This window comes from Salmo salar, unplaced genomic scaffold, assembly GCF_965601325.2.
Source record: "Salmo salar unplaced genomic scaffold, fSalSal1 ptg000136l, whole genome shotgun sequence".
NCBI lineage: Eukaryota > Metazoa > Chordata > Actinopteri > Salmoniformes > Salmonidae > Salmo > Salmo salar.
Window position 1 is genome coordinate 1,528,175 of NW_027675321.1, and position 17,514 is coordinate 1,545,688.

The 17,514-nt window shown below is 43.2% G+C and overlaps 1 protein-coding gene across 1 annotated transcript; it reads left to right on the forward strand.

Annotated features, from left to right (window-relative positions):
* The first annotated feature begins 3,268 nt into the window (after positions 1 to 3,268).
* On the forward strand, positions 3,269 to 14,774 carry LOC145866950 (tripartite motif-containing protein 16-like). The gene is made up of 6 exons (XM_082971011.1): positions 3,269 to 3,875; positions 4,308 to 4,407; positions 9,997 to 10,232; positions 11,988 to 12,147; positions 12,273 to 12,332; positions 12,564 to 14,774. Exons 1-6 carry the CDS (start codon positions 3,279 to 3,281, stop codon positions 13,073 to 13,075), a joined length of 1,665 nt encoding a protein of 554 aa, XP_082827137.1. The 5' UTR covers positions 3,269 to 3,278; the 3' UTR covers positions 13,076 to 14,774.
* Positions 14,775 to 17,514: the final 2,740 nt, after the last annotated feature.

A 17,514-nucleotide genomic window follows, 5' to 3' on the forward strand; every position in this document is an offset into this window, starting at 1 on the left:
TAGACTAACAAACCCCGGACCACATAAACCAAACACCCCTCTACCTAAATACATAGCCCGAACCACATAAAACAAACACCCCTCTACCTAAATACATAGCCCGAACCACATAAACCAAACACCCCTCTACCTAAATACATAGCCCGAACCACATAAACCAAACACCCCTCTACCTAAATACATAGCCCGAACCACATAAACCAAACACCCCTCTACCTAAATACATAGCCCGAACCACATAAACCAAACACCCCTCTACCTAAATACATAGCCTGAACCACATAAACCAAACACCCCTCTACCTAAATACATAGCCCGAACCACATAAACCAAACACCCCTCTACCTAAATACATAGCCCGAAACACATAAACCAAACACCCCTCTACCTAAATACATAGCCCGAACCACATAAACCAAACACCCCTCTACCTAAATACATAGCCCGAACCACATAAACCAAACACCCCTCTACCTAAATACATAGCCCGAACCACATAAACCAAACACCCCTCTACCTAAATACATAGCCCGAACCGCCTAAAACAAACACCCCCTGCCACGTCCTGACCAAACTACAATAACAAATAACCCCTATTACTGGTCAGGACGTGACAGTAAAAAGTAAAGGAATTAAGAAATATAGAAATATTAGGATGAGCAATGTTGGAGTCCTGGAATATAAATATATATACTGAGTATATACTGTGTGTATATGTGTGTATATATATATATGTGTGTATATATATATATATATACACACACACACACAGAACCAGTCTGGAGTATATATATATATATATATATATATATACACACATATATATACACACACATATACACAGAACCAGTCTGGAGTATATATATATACACACAGAACCAGTCTGGAGTATATATATATATATATACACACACACAGAACCAGTCTGGAGTATATATATATACACACATATACACAGTACCAGTCTGGAGTATATATATATATATACACAGAACCAGTCTGGAGTATATATATATATATATATATACACACAGTACCAGTCTGGAGTGTATATATATATATACACAGAACCAGTCTGGAGTATATATATATATATATATATATATATATATATATACACACACAGAACCAGTCTGGATTATATATATATATACAGTACCAGTCAAATGTTGGGACACACTTACTCATTCAAGGGTTTTTCTTTATTTTTACATTCATGTCGTTTCTCTTTGCTTATTTGAGCTGTTCTTGCCATAATGTGGACTTGGTCTTTTACCCAATAGGGCTATGTTCTGTATACCAACCCTACCATGTCACAACACAACTGATTTGCTCAAATGCATTTAGAAGGAAAGAAATTCCACAAATTAACTTTAACAAGGCACACCTGTTAATTGAAATGCATTCCAGGTGACTATCTCATGAAGCTGGTTGAGAGAATGCCAAGATTGTGCAAAGCTGTCATCAAGGCAAAGGGTGGCTACTTTGAAGAATCTCAAATATAAAATATATAAATATAACACTTTTTTTGGTTACTACATGATTCCATATCTGATATTTCATAGTCTTGATGTCTTCACTATTATTCTACAATGTTGAAAATAGTACAAATAAAGAAAAAGCCTTAATTGTTCTAAAACTTTTGACCGGTAGTGTATATATAAATGTAAAGGGATGTATAGGTAATATGGATCAAATATGTAGTATAGTAGTTATATAGGATGAACCAGTTATATAGAATAAAAATGTATATACTGTATTCTAGTCATGGTTCATCCTATATAACTACTGCTGCCCACTTCATATGTATATACTGTATTCTAGTCCTGGTTCATCCTATATAACTACTGCTGTCCACTTCATATGTATATACTGTATTCTATATAACTACTGCTATCCACTTCATATGTATATACTGTATTCTAGTCATGGTTCATCCTATATAACTACTGCTATCCACTTCATATGTATATACTGTATTCTAGTCCTGGTTCATCCTATATAACTACTGCTGTCCACTTCATATGTATATACTGTATTCTAGTCCTGGTTCATCCTATATAACTACTGCTGTCCACTTCATATGTATATACTGTATTCTAGTCCTGGTTCATCCTATATAACTACTGCTATCCACTTCATATGTATATACTGTATTTTAATCATGGTTCATCCTATATAACTACTGCTATCCACTTCATATGAATATACTGTATTCCAGTCATGGTTCATCCTATATAACTACTGCTGTCCACTTCATATGTATATACTGTATTCTAGTCATGGTTCATCCTATATAACTACTGCTGTCCACTTCATATGTATATACTGTATTCTAGTCATGGTTCATCCTATATAACTACTACTGTACATCTACTATTCTTCAGATATACTACAGATGTACTCCAAATTGTCTATGCATCACATCACAGTACACAGTGATATATATATATATATATATATATATATATATATATATATATATATATATATATATATATATATATATATATATATATACATTGCTTGTCCTAATATTTTCATTGACTTTTTAGATTTGCCCTCTGTGAGCTGGGAACACAAGCATTGTTAGATATTACTGCACTGTTGGAGCTGGGAACACAAGCATTGTTAGATATTACTGCACTGTTGGAGCTGGGAACACAAGCATTGTTAGATATTACTGCACTGTTGGAGCTGGGAACACAAGCATTGTTAGATATTACTGCACTGTTGGAACCAGGAACACAAGCATTTCACTTCACCCACAATAACATCTGATAAATATGTGTATGAAACCAATAAAATAAAATGTGATTGTATTGTTGAAAGTGTTAGATAATTCTCAATCCGTGTTGTGTCTTGTCTAAGAACAGCCCTTAGCCGTGGTACTGTATAATAACCATATATCACACCTCCTCAGGACTTATTGATTTATAAGGCATTATAAAGGTGATTAAAATAATGATACATACGTACTTCATAGAAAACTGTTACCCTTCATATATTCTAACAAATCACATTTTAAGATTCATTATGTCATGTGTTCCATGTTAAAGGCTCTAACATTGGAACAAAACTATTTGTCTCCCTCTTGCTGTTGCTTGCAGTTCCTCTCTCTCTTCCTGCATTCCTCTAACCCCTCCCTCCCTCCCTCTAACCCCACCCCTCTGGCAGAACCAGGAAGTCCATCCCCCTTCACCAACTCTCTTCTGAGGAAACGAAACTGATCTGAGTCTCTGTGTCGTCTGTCTGTGTGAGAGTGAACAACCGTCCAAATGGCTCAACAGGGAGTTCTGCTGGACCAGGACCAGTTCTGTTGTTCTGTCTGTCTGGATCTACTGAAGGAACCAGTCACCATCCCCTGTGGACACAGTTACTGTAGGAGCTGTATTGAGGGCTGCTGGGATCAGGATGTTCTGAAAGGGGTCTATAGCTGTCCTCAGTGCAGACAGACCTTCAGTCCGAGGCCGACGCTGAGTAAAAATAACATGTTGGCTGAGCTGGTGGAGAAACTGAAGAAGACAGGACTCCAGGCTGCTCCCCCTCCTGCTCTGTGCTATGCTGGACCTAGAGATGTGGCGTGTGATGTCTGCACTGGGACCAGAAAGCAGAAAGCCCTCATGTCCTGTCTGGTGTGTCTGGCCTCTTACTGTGAGACTCACCTCCAATCTCACTACGAATCTCCTGCTTTGAAGAAGCACAAGCTGGTCAAAGCCACCGCACAACTACAGGAGAAGATCTGCTCTCATCATGACAAACTGCTGGAGGTTTACTGTCGTACCGATCAGCAGTGTATCTGTTATCAGTGTTTGATGGATGAACATAAAGGCCATGATACAGTGTCAGCTGCAGCAGAGAGGACTGAGAAACAGGTAAGACCAGAACAACTTGTTGGTGACTGTCTGATAAACAAAGAATTAAAGATACAGTAGGAACTAAGGCTGTTTGAATATGAGATCATTGAAATGAAATGAATCCTCAGCAGAACAAATATGAACACAAACCTTGAGTATATAGATATGTTAACCCAGATTCTCCAAATGTATCACCATTTTATAATGTCAAACACTATTATCATTCTGAATGCCCTTTTATGAGTCCAAAGTTCAGTCTCAACCTGTTGATAGATGTAGTCCTACCATAAAAACTATAATCATTCACATAGCAACAAATAAATATCATTTAGTAAATGGACCATCCATTTTTTAGACCTTCCTCTCTATGGGCCCTATGTCACATTACTATACTATTGATCTACTGGACTAATAAAGCTTGATAGCTCATTGAAGAGTGATTCTCCACAGAGGCAGCTGGGGATGAGTCAGCAGAAGGTCCAGCAGAGATTCCAGGAGAGAGAGAAGGAGCTGAAGGAGCTCCAACAGGCTGTGGAGTCTCTCAAGGTGAGTATTGTTGACCAGAGGAGACACACCATTTCACCTGTCTCCTCCAGTCAGAGAGAGAGAGAGAGAGAGAGGTAGAGGGGCCCCTATCCAATCCCACTGACCCCACTGTTGGGAACAGGTTGTCACTGCTGAGGCAGTGAAGAAAGTAGAGGAGGATGGGTCAAGGCTGAGGGATCCTGAGAGGATCCCTGTGAGTAGTAGATCTGTGACAGCACAGAGGGATGGGCCAACCAGTGATATATGCTTCAGTAAGGTTGGCTTCTTAGTGTTCATAGGAAATGGTTATCAACTGTACCGCAGAAATGGAATGTAAATCACAGAAAAAAAATATGTTTTGGTGGCAGCTGCAGAGAAGTATTTGGTCATACTAGATTTGACTTCAGAAGAGTTCCAGGGTGTGTTGAGTGGTGGTGTCCCGTCCTCCCAGGCCGTTGGCCTGGTGCAGGAGCAGATAGGGTCAAAGTAGTGGAATGGGGTAGTGGGTTTTAATGAGTGTAGGGTTAGTTGGCCTGGTGCAGGAGCAGATAGGGTCAAAGTAGTGGGATGGGGGTAGTGGGTTTTAATGAGTGTAGGGTTAGTTGGCCTGGTGCAGGAGCAGATAGGGTCAAAGTAGTGGAATGGGGGTAGTGGGTTTTAATGAGTGTAGGGTTAGTTGGCCTGGTGCAGGAGCAGATAGGGTCAAAGTAGTGGAATGGGGGTAGTGGGTTTTAATGAGTGTAGGGTTAGTTGGCCTGGTGCAGGAGCAGATAGGGTCAAAGTAGTGGAATGGGGTAGTGGGTTTTAATGAGTGTAGGGTTAGTTGGCCTGGTGCAGGAGCAGATAGGGTCAAAGTAGTGGAATGGGGGTAGTGGGTTTTAATGAGTGTAGGGGTTAGTTGGCCTGGTGCAGGAGCAGATAGGGTCAAAGTAGTGGAATGGGGGTAGTGGGTTTTTAATGAGTGTAGGGTTAGTTGGCCTGGTGCAGGAGCAGATAGGGTCAAAGTAGTGGAATGGGGGTAGTGGGTTTTTAATGAGTGTAGGGTTAGTTGGCCTGGTGCAGGAGCAGATAGGGTCAAAGTAGTGGAATGGGGTAGTGGGTTTTAATGAGTGTAGGGTTAGTTGGCCTGGTGCAGGAGCAGATAGGGTCAAAGTAGTGGAATGGGGGTAGTGGGTTTTAATGAGTGTAGGGTTAGTTGGCCTGGTGCAGGAGCAGATAGGGTCAAAGTAGTGGAATGGGGTAGTGGGTTTTAATGAGTGTAGGGTTAGTTGGCCTGGTGCAGGAGCAGATAGGGTCAAAGTAGTGGAATGGGGGTAGTGGGTTTTAATGAGTGTAGGGTTAGTTGGCCTGGTGCAGGAGCAGATAGGGTCAAAGTAGTGGAATGGGGTAGTGGGTTTTAATGAGTGTAGGGTTAGTTGGCCTGGTGCAGGAGCAGATAGGGTCAAAGTAGTGGAATGGGGGTAGTGGGTTTTAATGAGTGTAGGGTTAGTTGGCCTGGTGCAGGAGCAGATAGGGTCAAAGTAGTGGAATGGGGGTAGTGGGTTTTAATGAGTGTAGGGTTAGTTGGCCTGGTGCAGGAGCAGATAGGGTCAAAGTAGTGGAATGGGGGTAGTGGGTTTTAATGAGTGTAGGGTTAGTTGGCCTGGTGCAGGAGCAGATAGGGTTAAAGTAGTGGAATGGGGGTAGTGGGTTTTAATGAGTGTAGGGTTAGTTGGCCTGGTGCAGGAGCAGATAGGGTCAAAGTAGTGGAATGGGGTAGTGGGTTTTAATGAGTGTAGGGTTAGTTGGCCTGGTGCAGGAGCAGATAGGGTCAAAGTAGTGGAATGGGGTAGTGGGTTTTAATGAGTGTAGGGTTAGTTGGCCTGGTGCAGGAGCAGATAGGGTCAAAGTAGTGGAATGGGGGTAGTGGGTTTTAATGAGTGTAGGGTTAGTTGGCCTGGTGCAGGAGCAGACAGGGTCAAAGTAGTGGAATGGGGTAGTGGGTTTTAATGAGTGTAGGGTTAGTTGGCCTGGTGCAGGAGCAGATAGGGTCAAAGTAGTGGAATGGGGGCAGTGGGTTTTAATGAGTGTAGGGTTAGTTGGCCTGGTGCAGGAGCAGATAGGGTCAAAGTAGTGGAATGGGGTAGTGGGTTTTAATGAGTGTAGGGGTTAGTTGGCCTGGTGCAGGAGCAGACAGGGTCAAAGTAGTGGAATGGGGTAGTGGGTTTTAATGAGTGTAGGGTTAGTTGGCCTGGTGCAGGAGCAGATAGGGTCAAAGTAGTGGAATGGGGGCAGTGGGTTTTAATGAGTGTAGGGTTAGTTGGCCTGGTGCAGGAGCAGATAGGGTCAAAGTAGTGGAATGGGGTAGTGGGTTTTAATGAGTGTAGGGTTAGTTGGCCTGGTGCAGGAGCAGATAGGGTCAAAGTAGTGGAATGGGGGTAGTGGGTTTTAATGAGTGTAGGGTTAGTTGGCCTGGTGCAGGAGCAAGATAGGGTCAAAGTAGTGGAATGGGGTAGTGGGTTTTAATGAGTGTAGGGTTAGTTGGCCTGGTGCAGGAGCAGATAGGGTCAAAGTAGTGGAATGGGGGTAGTGGGTTTTAATGAGTGTAGGGTTAGTTGGCCTGGTGCAGGAGCAGATAGGGTCAAAGTAGTGGAATGGGGTAGTGGGTTTTAATGAGTGTAGGGTTAGTTGGCCTGGTGCAGGAGCAGATAGGGTCAAAGTAGTGGAATGGGGTAGTGGGTTTTAATGAGTGTAGGGTTAGTTGGCCTTGGGATTTGGGGGATGGGGGAGGGTCTATTAGAAGTTAGTAGGGATCTTTTTTATTTTCTCAGAAGTACTGAGTTAGGTAGGAGGATTTAGAAATGGTGTAAACCGTGATTGAACACACTCCAGCACAGTAGGAGGCGCCACGCTCCTTTAACGTTGGTTTGAGGACCGCCATTATACCATAGAAGAAGAAGAAGAAGTTGGTAACGTGAGGTTTTGTCGTTCGTAAAGAGTGCAGCTATTCTTTTGCCTATTTTCCAAATGTATTTTGTCATGGTGGGAGGGTTTGTTTATCGGTTTCCGCTGTTTATCGGGTTAGAGTTGAGGAGGGAGTAGGGTAGTTTGATGTCCTCAAACCGAGTGGAGAAGAAACGCTGTCTCTTCAGGTGCGTTGTGGAGAATGGTGTGGAGGAATTATTGATCCTGGTCGGTGAACAGGTGGGAGAGGAACATATCCACTCTGTATCCAGAATGAACAAGGCGGTGGTTGTGGTAATGTAAAAGGTGAGTCTTGTTACCCGGCTAGTTACCAGTATGATTTATGTGAGGGGTTGTGTTGGTGCTGATTTCGACAAGAGTAGTGGTGTCTAATCTGCCTCCGTTTATTACCACCGAACAGATCCGTAAAGAGTTGGTTCGTTTTGCTAAATGTGGAAGTGTTTTTCTGAACGAAATTCAAGGTTAAACAGGGGAGGGGTGGTACACAGGGTTTGTTAGCACAGAGGAGCCCAGTGATATATTATATATATATAATATTACTATATGTCCCAGCTGTTTGCTGTGGTTTTGAAGTAATTCTCTTCCAGCCCCGCGTTAACCTTGTAGGTTTACCTCAGGTAACTGATTATTAACTATCCTTGTAGGTTTACCTCAGGTAACTTATTATTAACTAACCTTGTAGGTTTACCTCAGGTAACTTATTATTAATTATCCTTGTAGGTTTACCTCAGGTAACTTATTATTAACTAGGGTTACAGCTACTAATAATGGTAACTGGTAATTTGATATGTGTTGAAATCTGTTGGTTCGTAGACATCAAATAGAGAGAATGCTGCGCAGGTTCACTGAGTTGTAAACCTAATGGATAGGTGGAGATCATTGATTTGTAGCTCTGACTCAGTTGCTACCTCAGATTATGAGCCTATCAAGTGTGGTGAATGAGGTATGTAGTTCCCACAGAAGACCACAGGGAGGAGCAAGAGAGATATAAACCCATACAGTTTATCTCTTTAAATACCCTGAACCTAACAATCAATCTAATGTCTTTATAAAGACCTTTTTACATCAGCAGATGTCACAAAGTGCTGTACAGAAACTCTAACCCTACGTATAACCTGTTTTATCCTGAACCCTAATTCTAGGGTAGGGTAGCCTAGAACCCCTTTAGAAACTATTATAGTAATAATATTATGTTAGGAAATACCATTATAGTACTAAATAGGTTCTATTGTTATTTTTTTAATAAAACCTATGTATAGTACTTAGCATTTAACTGTTTTTTTTGTTATTTTATTATATTTATTATTTAGAGGAGTCTGTCTAAATAATGAAAAGTTAAGTTATTGCCAGACTTTTTAATGAAACCTTTATTTAACTAGGCAGGTCAGTTAAGAACAAATTCTATTTACAATGACGGCCTCCTGGGGACCAGTGGGTTAACTGCCTTGTTCAGCGGCAGAACAACAGATTTTTACCTTGTCAACTCTGAGGTCGTCTCTGAGAGACTCAATACAACAGGGGTCTCTGATTTCTATGCTGCAGTACTGAGGGCCTGGCAGCTGCTGAGACCCACACGAGAGGAGGAGGGGGGGAGTGGTGCCTGGGCCGTGGGTCTGGGAGGAACCACTGATCACTGGGTTTGGTGGACCTGGAGAGCAGGGTGGCAGCGTTCTGACTCAAAGCAGCACAGAGGCTACTGTACCGTACGGAGGTGGGCTTAGCGGGAGGGAAGGGGCATCAGAGGCAGGGGGTTGTGGGGGCTGAGAGCATGGCAGGGTATAGGTGGAGGGTGCTCTATAAGCTCCCAGTGCTGGAAAGGTCAGGGGTCATCCAGTGGAGGGTATTACATGGAGCCCTGGACACCAATAGCTGATTGGCTCGGGTTGACCTGGGAGTTGAGGAGGGGTTGTCCGTTTTCTACAATGACAGACTGTTCATCATGTTTTCTCTGTGTTGCCGGGGTAATGCCATTACTGTTTATTTTATTCCACCTTTATTTAACCAGGTGGGCCAGTTGAGAACAAGTCCTTTATTTAACCAGGTGGGCCAGTTGAGAACAAGTCCTTTATTTAACCAGGTGGGCCAGTTGAGAACAAGTCCTTTATTTAACCAGGTGGGCTAGTTGAGAACAAGTCCTTTATTTAACCAGGTAGGTTAGTTGAGAACAAGTCCTTTATTTAACCAGGTAGGCCAGTTGAGAACAAGTCCTTTATTTAACCAGGTAGGCTAGATGAGAACAAGTCCTTTATTTAACCAGGTAGGCCAGTTGAGAACAAGTTCTCATTTACAACTGCGACCTGGCCAAGATAAAGCAAAGCAGTGTGACACAAACAACAACACAGTTACACATGGAATAAACAAACGTACAGTCAATAACACAATAGAAAAGTCTATATACAGTTGTGCAAATGAGGTAAGATAAAGGAGGTAAGTTAATAAATAGGCCGTGGTGGCGAAATAATTACAATTTAGCAATTAAACACTGGAGTGATAGATGTGCAGAAGATGAATTTGCAAGTAGAGATACTATTAACTAACTGCTATCTCTCTCTCTCTCTCTCTCTCTCTCTCTCTCTCTCTGTCTCTGTCTCTGTCTCTCTCTCTCTGTCTCTCTCTCTCTCTGTCCCTCTCTCTCTCTCTCTCTCTCAAGTGCGCTCTGCACAGGCAGCAGTGGAGGACAGTGATCAGATCTTTACTGAGCTGATCCGCTCCATTGAGAGAAGGAGCTCTGAGGTGAAGGAGCTGATCAGAGCCCAAGAGAAGGATCAAGTGAGTGAAGCTGAAGGAGTCCTGGAGCAACTGAAGCAGGAGATAGCTGAGCTGAGGAAGAGAAGCACTGAGCTGGAGCAGCTCTCACACACAGAGGATCACATCCATTTCCTCCAGGTAACTAAACTGTCTTGTTACATGTGATGTGAAATGAACTTCATGTGAAACTATTCATCTTATGTTGTCCTGTCTGTTCCCCTCTCTCTCTCTCTCTCTCTCTCTCTCTCTCTCTCTCTCTCTCTCTCTCTCTCTCTCTCTCTGTCCCTCTCTCTCTCTGTCTCTCTCTCTCTCTCTGTCTCTCTCTCTCTCTGTCTCTCTCTCTCTCTCTCTCTGTCCCTCTCTCTCTCTCTGTCCCTCTCTCTCTCTCTCTCTGTCCCTCTCTCTCTCTCTCTCTGTCCCTCTCTCTCTCTCTCTCTGTCCCTCTCTCTCTCTCTCTCTCTGTCCCTCTCTCTCTCTCTCTGTCCCTCTCTCTCTCTGTCCCTCTCTCTCTCTCTCTGTCCCTCTCTGTCTCTCTCTCTCTCTCTCTCTCTCTCTCTCTCTCTCTCTCCTCTCTCTCTCTCTGTCCCCCTCCCTCTCTCTGTCCCTCTATCTCTCTTTCCCTCTGTCCCTCTATCTCTCTTTCCCTCTGTCCCTCTATCTCTCTTTCCCTCTGTCCCTCTCTCTGTGTCCCTCTCTCTCTGTGTCTCTCTGTGTCCCTCTCTCTGTGTCCCACTTTATCTGTGTCCCTCTCTCTCTGTGTCCCTCTGCCTGTGTCCCCCTGTCCCTCTGTCTGTGTCCCCCTGTCCCTCTGTCTCTGTCCCCCCCTCCCTCTGTGTCCCTCTCTCTGTGTCCCTCTGTGTCTCTCTCTGTCTCTCTGTCTCTCTCGGTGTCTCTCTCTCTGTTCCTCTGTCTCTCTCTCTGTTCCTCTGTCTCTCTCTCTCTCTCCGTGTCTCTCTCTCTGTCTCTCTGTTCGTGTCCCCCTCTCTCTGGGTCTCGGTGTCCCTCTTTCTGTGTCCCTCTGTCCCTCTCTCTCTCTCCCTCTGTCCATCTCTCTCCCTCTCTCTCTGTATTTCTGTCTCTCTCTGTATTTCTCTGTCCCTCTCTCTCTCTGTCTCTCTCTGTCTCTCTCTCTCTGTCTCTCTCTCTGTATCTCTCTCTCTCTCTCTCTCTGTCTCTCTATCTGTCTCTCTCTCTCTGTCTCTCTCTCTCTCTGTCTCTCTCTATCTGTCTCTCTCTCTCTGTCTCTCTCTCTCTGTATCTCTCTCTCTCTCTATCTCTCTCTCTCTCTCTCTGTCTCTATCTGTCTCTCTCTTTCTCTGTCCCTCTCTCTTTCTCTGTCCCTCTCTTTCTCTCTCTCTGTCTCTGTGTCCCTCTCTCTGTGTCCCTCTCTCTGTGTCCCTCTCTCTCTTTGTCCCTCTCTGTCCCTCTGTGTCCCTCTGTGTCCCTCTCTCTCTGTGTCCCTATGTGTCCTCCTGTCCCTCTGTCTGTGTCCTCCTGTCCCTCTGTCTGTGTCCCCCTGTCCCTCTCTCTGTGTCCCTCTCTCTCTGTCTGTCTGTCTCTCTCTCTCTCTCTCTCTCTCTCTCTCTCTCTCTCTCTCTCTCTCTCTCTCTCTCTCTCTCTCTCTCTCTCTGTCTCTCTCTCTGTCTCTCTCTCTCTGTCCCTCCTCTCTCTCTCTGTCCCTCTGTTCCTCTGTCTCTCTCTCTGTCTGTCTCTGTCTCTCTCTCTGTCTGTCTCTGTCTCTCTCTGTGTCCCCCTCTCTCTCTCTCTCTCTCTCTCTCTCTCTCTGTCTCTCTCTCTCTCTGTCTCTCTCTGTCTCTGTCTCTCTCTGTCTCTCTCTCTCTCTCTCTCTCTCTGTCTCTCTCTCTCTCTGTCTCTGTCCCTCTCTCTCTCCAGAGTTATCAGTCTCTCTCCAGTATCAGTGTATCTTCAGACTTACCCAGCATCGTTGTCCGTCCTCTTCAGTACTTTGGAGATGTGAGTAAGACTGTGTCTGAACTGAGAGAGAAACTAGAAGACTTCCTTAAAGGAGAATGGACCAAGATCTCCACTACAGGTGTGTTGAAAACAATCAGAACATCAACTTTAGACCATTGAAAGTTCCCTACTAGTCATATACATGTGGAATATGGTATGATGATAACATTCCCTCTCTCTGTCAATGTGTTTGTGTGTCTGTAGTGAATATAGTGGAGGTTGTTCTGCCTCCAGAGCCCAAGACCAGAGAACAGTTGTTACAATGTGAGTCTCTTTATTGTGAAGTAACTAACAGTCTCTTTTTACTGCCACTCCTAACAATCCCTCTAGAAATATATAGCAATAGTAGATCTAATCAAAGACTGGGTATCTATCTGACTCCTCATATTTCTCTGATTTGATCTCTGCTGTGCTCTAATCAAAGACAGGGTAGATACAGTATCTGACTTAACTTATTGTTCTGACTCCCCTCATTGGTCTCTGCTCTTCTCCCAGATTCCTGCCAGCTCACACTGGACCCAAACACAGCATACACACTCCTCTCTCTGTCTGAAGGGAACAGAAAGGTGACCTGTACAGACCAAGTCCAACCATATCCTGACCATCCAGACAGATTCACCACCTGGTACCAGGTTCTGTGTAGAGAGGGTCTGTCTGGACGCTGTTACTGGGAGGTGAAGTGGACTGGGGAGTGGGTTATTACAGCAGTCTCATATAAAGACATCAGCAGAACAGGGAGAGATAATAGATTTGGATTCAATAACAAGTCCTGGAGTTTACAGTGCTATAGAGGTGGTTATTATTTCAGACACAATAATGTTGAGACTAAAGTATCAGGCCCTCAGTCCTCCAGAGTAGGAGTGTACCTGGATCACAAGGCAGGTACTTTGTCCTTCTACAGTGTCTCTGACACAATGACCCTCCTCCACAGAGTCCAGACCACATTCACTCAGCCCCTCTATCCTGGGTTTATGCTCTCTGGTACTGCTGAGCTGGTTAAACTGTAGTAGGGTCCACATAGATACTAGTCATGCTGGTGTAGTCTATAGCTGAGCTGGTTAAACTGTAGTAGGGTCCACATAGATACTAGTCATGCTGGTGTAGTCTATAGCTGAGCTGGTTAAACTGTAGTAGGGTCCACATAGATACTAGTCATGCTGGTGTAGTCTATAGCTGAGCTGGTTAAACTGTAGTAGGGTCCACATAGATACTAGTCATGCTGGTGTAGTCTATAGCTGAGCTGGTTAAACTGTAGTAGGGTCCACATAGATACTAGTCATGCTGGTGTAGTCTATAGCTGAGCTGGTTAAACTGTAGTAGGGTCCACATAGATACTAGTCATGCTGGTGTAGTCTATAGCTGAGCTGGTTAAACTGTAGTAGGGTCCACATAGATACTAGTCATGCTGGTGTAGTCTATAGCTGAGCTGGTTAAACTGTAGTAGGGTCCACATAGATACTAGTCATGCTGGTGTAGTCTATAGCTGAGCTGGTTAAACTGTAGTAGGGTCCACATAGATACTAGTCATGCTGGTGTAGTCTATAGCTGAGCTGGTTAAACTGTAGTAGGGTCCACATAGATACTAGTCATGCTGGTGTAGTCTATAGCTGAGCTGGTTAAACTGTAGTAGGGTCCACATAGATACTAGTCATGCTGGTGTAGTCTATAGCTGAGCTGGTTAAATTGTAGTAGGGTCCACATAGATACTAGTCATGCTGGTGTAGTCTATAGCTGAGCTGGTTAAACTGTAGTAGGGTCCACATAGATACTAGTCATGCTGGTGTAGTCTATAGCTGAGCTGGTTAAACTGTAGTAGGGTCCACATAGATACTAGTCATGCTGGTGTAGTCTATAGCTGAGCTGGTTAAACTGTAGTAGGGTCCACATAGATACTAGTCATGCTGGTGTAGTCTATAGCTGAGCTGGTTAAACTGTAGTAGGGTCCACATAGATACTAGTCATGCTGGTGTAGTCTATAGCTGAGCTGGTTAAACTGTAGTAGGGTCCACATAGATACTAGTCATGCTGGTGTAGTCTATAGCTGAGCTGGTTAAACTGTAGTAGGGTCCACATAGATACTAGTCATGCTGGTGTAGTCTATAGCTGAGCTGGTTAAACTGTAGTAGGGTCCACATAGATACTAGTCATGCTGGTGTAGTCTATAGCTGAGCTGGTTAAACTGTAGTAGGGTCCACATAGATACTAGTCATGCTGGTGTAGTCTATAGCTGAGCTGGTTAAACTGTAGTAGGGTCCACATAGATACTAGTCATGCTGGTGTAGTCTATAGCTGAGCTGGTTAAACTGTAGTAGGGTCCACATAGATACTAGTCATGCTGGTGTAGTCTATAGCTGAGCTGGTTAAACTGTAGTAGGGTCCACATAGATACTAGTCATGCTGGTGGTGATGGTCCCCAGATGTGATGATTTATTCTGCTCTGTTTTATGTACAATCCTTATTTTCTGACTGATTTGAATTTGAAGAGATTTAAGGTTTTCATATTTGATAAAATACAATGTCCATTTCCATGAATCATGATGTCTGGTGTTGATGTAACAACAGGTGGTCTTTTTAATCCACTATCCAGAGTCAGGAACAGATGAAGTTAGGTCTGCTACTGTTCAGTGATTAAATATATATACTTCTGTGAATATATGAACCATTTCCTTCAAAAAATAAACTGCTCACATTCTGGAGATAAACTTTGTAAGGACTGTGTGTGTTTTTTGTGTAAATAGTTTCTGAAAAAAGTGTGTCCAGCTCAAATGCTGATTGTTGTTGTAAATGAGGGTTCTAAATGAGGGTTCTAAATGAGGGTTCTAAATGAGGGTTCTAAAGGAGCGTTCTAAATGAGCGTTCTAAAGGAACGTTCTAAACGAGGGTTCTAAATGAGCGTTCTAAACGAGCGTTCTAAATGAGCGTTCTAAACGAGGGTTCTAAAGGAGCGTTCTAAACGAGGGTTCTAAATGTGTGTTCTAAATTGAGAGGTAGCCTGACTGCCATTAGGTACCGAGATGAGATCCTCAGACCCCTTGTGAGACCATATGCTGGTGCGGTTGGCCCTGGGTTCCTCCTAATGCAAGACAATGCTAGACCTCATGTGGCTGGAGTGTGTCAGCAGTTCCTGCAAGAAGAAGGCATTGATGCTATGGACTGGCCCGCCCGTTCCCCAGACCTGAATCCAATTGAGCACCTCTGGGACATCATGTCTCGCTCCATCCACCAACGCCACGTTGCACCACAGACTGTCCAGGAGTTGGCTGATGCTTTAGTCCAGGTCTGGGAGGAGATCCCTCAGGAGACCATTGCACTTTCACGTTGCTGTACTATGCATTACTGTACTATGCATCCTCTCTATTTTCGCTGCAGCACAAATCAGGATAGCTATGTCTGTCTATACAAAGGTCATGAATGTTTCAAGCTATTCACGTTGATTCAATCACTGCTATTCAATACGGAATCAACAAAGGTTTACACCACACACTGATTGCCAATCAGAGGATGGTGAACTGTCCCTTTGAACCAGGTGACTCAAATGCCTGAGTCATATGTGATCATATAACATTCAAAACCTCCTGAGATCAACAAGTTATCACATAGTCTTGAATGACAACTACAGGAATTTTGTAACTCTGGACGTCATTCATTTCTTTGATATTTTATTTTGAAAGAATATTTCAAATCCATTGCTCTGAGTCATAAGAGTTCATTGTATTTCAGTTGAATTAATTGTATTCACAAGTGCTGCTCCCATTGAGGAGCCTCTCTATCTATGTAAATAGTGTTGTGTATTTTTCCAGACCCTTAATAAAAAATTGTACTCTTCTGAATAGCAGGAGTCAGGCAAGTGGGCTGTGGACTTTCTTGACTTTTCTTGACGTCTTTTAGTTTGATTGACTCCACCAAGGGGCAAAGATATAATCCTGTCAACAGTTTAATTTATAGATTTGTTGCTTCAGAGTGCAATCATTTATGATGCTTACGCATTTGACCTTCACTGTCCTCAAACCTCTGTCAGACCACATACAAACAGACATCTGTTGTTAGATGTTCGTTACAAATATGAAATATTAAATCAGTGACTTTCTATATATTTCTGTGTTGGTATCAAAGCAGAGCACAGCTTGTGTGAGCAGACAAAGGTGCTCAGGCAGCAGTCTGGAGGACTGGCTGCTGGCTGCTTGTCAACAACTTTTCAATACATCTATTTATGACCTTAGTTTAACTGTTGTACCCCATCAGAATGCAAAATATAATCTTGTTTAACTCCATTGTTTGGAAACAATGTGAATGTAAACAAACACTGTATAGCCTCAAAACATGGTTAAAACTATAACTTTGATACCGTGGAAGGTCAGTCCTTGCATTCATAACTCTGTCTATAATTTTGAAAGTGGTTTCATTTCTCCAGTGCCATCCCTCATCCCTTTACTAAAACGTTGTTATGGTTCAAACTGCACATTACCATTGGCTACATCAGAGTGCTTCTGAGACAGGATGGAATAATTCACAAATGACAAGAGGAGAATCTACATAGTAAAGCACTCGTAGCAAAAATATCAATAACACCACTCTCAGTACAGATGCTATGACTCTACCTGACAGCCATGTGGTTGAAAATACAGTACATTCTTACCAGAGTGCCGTACCTTTAAAGAGATAGGGTGTGCTGTGGGGGACCATATGTTGTGTTGTCTCTCTTGTTTTGATGTGTGTTTTGTCCTATATTTATATTGTTTTTAGTTTTTATTTATAATCCCAGGCCCACGTCTCTGCAGGAGGCCTTTTGCCTTTTGGTAGGCCGTCATTGTAAATAAGAATTTGCTCTCAACTGACTTACCTAGTTAAATAAAGGTTCAATTAAAAATAAATATGGTGAGAGGACACCAAGGGACTTTGCAGATCATAATGAGGTATGGGGTCATTAAGTGGGAGGGGGTGGGGAAAAGGGTGGGTGGGGTGCTGTGACTGACCGAGAAAATGGGCGGAGGGCATGGGAAGGCAATGGGAGCAGTGCTTCCCAGGTCTGACATTGTGATGTCAGCGTAGTAATCTACCGATCAGCTGCATTCCCCAGTTGTCTCTCATTGTGGGTCATATGACCATAGAATTATGAATTAGAATACTAGAATAGTTATTTAATAGGATCTCTATACATATTATTCAGCTGGAGTGGACCGACAAACTCATTAGCTAGCTACATCGCCTCATGAGAAACAAAAGTCATTTCAGAAAATTAGTCAAATTAACCGCATGGGTGAGCTTACTTTCATTCAGAGCATAATTTAGTTACATGGAGAGTTTTTCTCCTGGAATTTCTATTTTGCATCAGGCTATGTCACTACATGCTGATTAGCTTTTAAAAGAGGATAATAAACTGTCTTTTCTCTGGGTATTGTTTTGCTATCTTGTCTGTGTAATTCAAGGACAAGTTGACTGAGTGTGA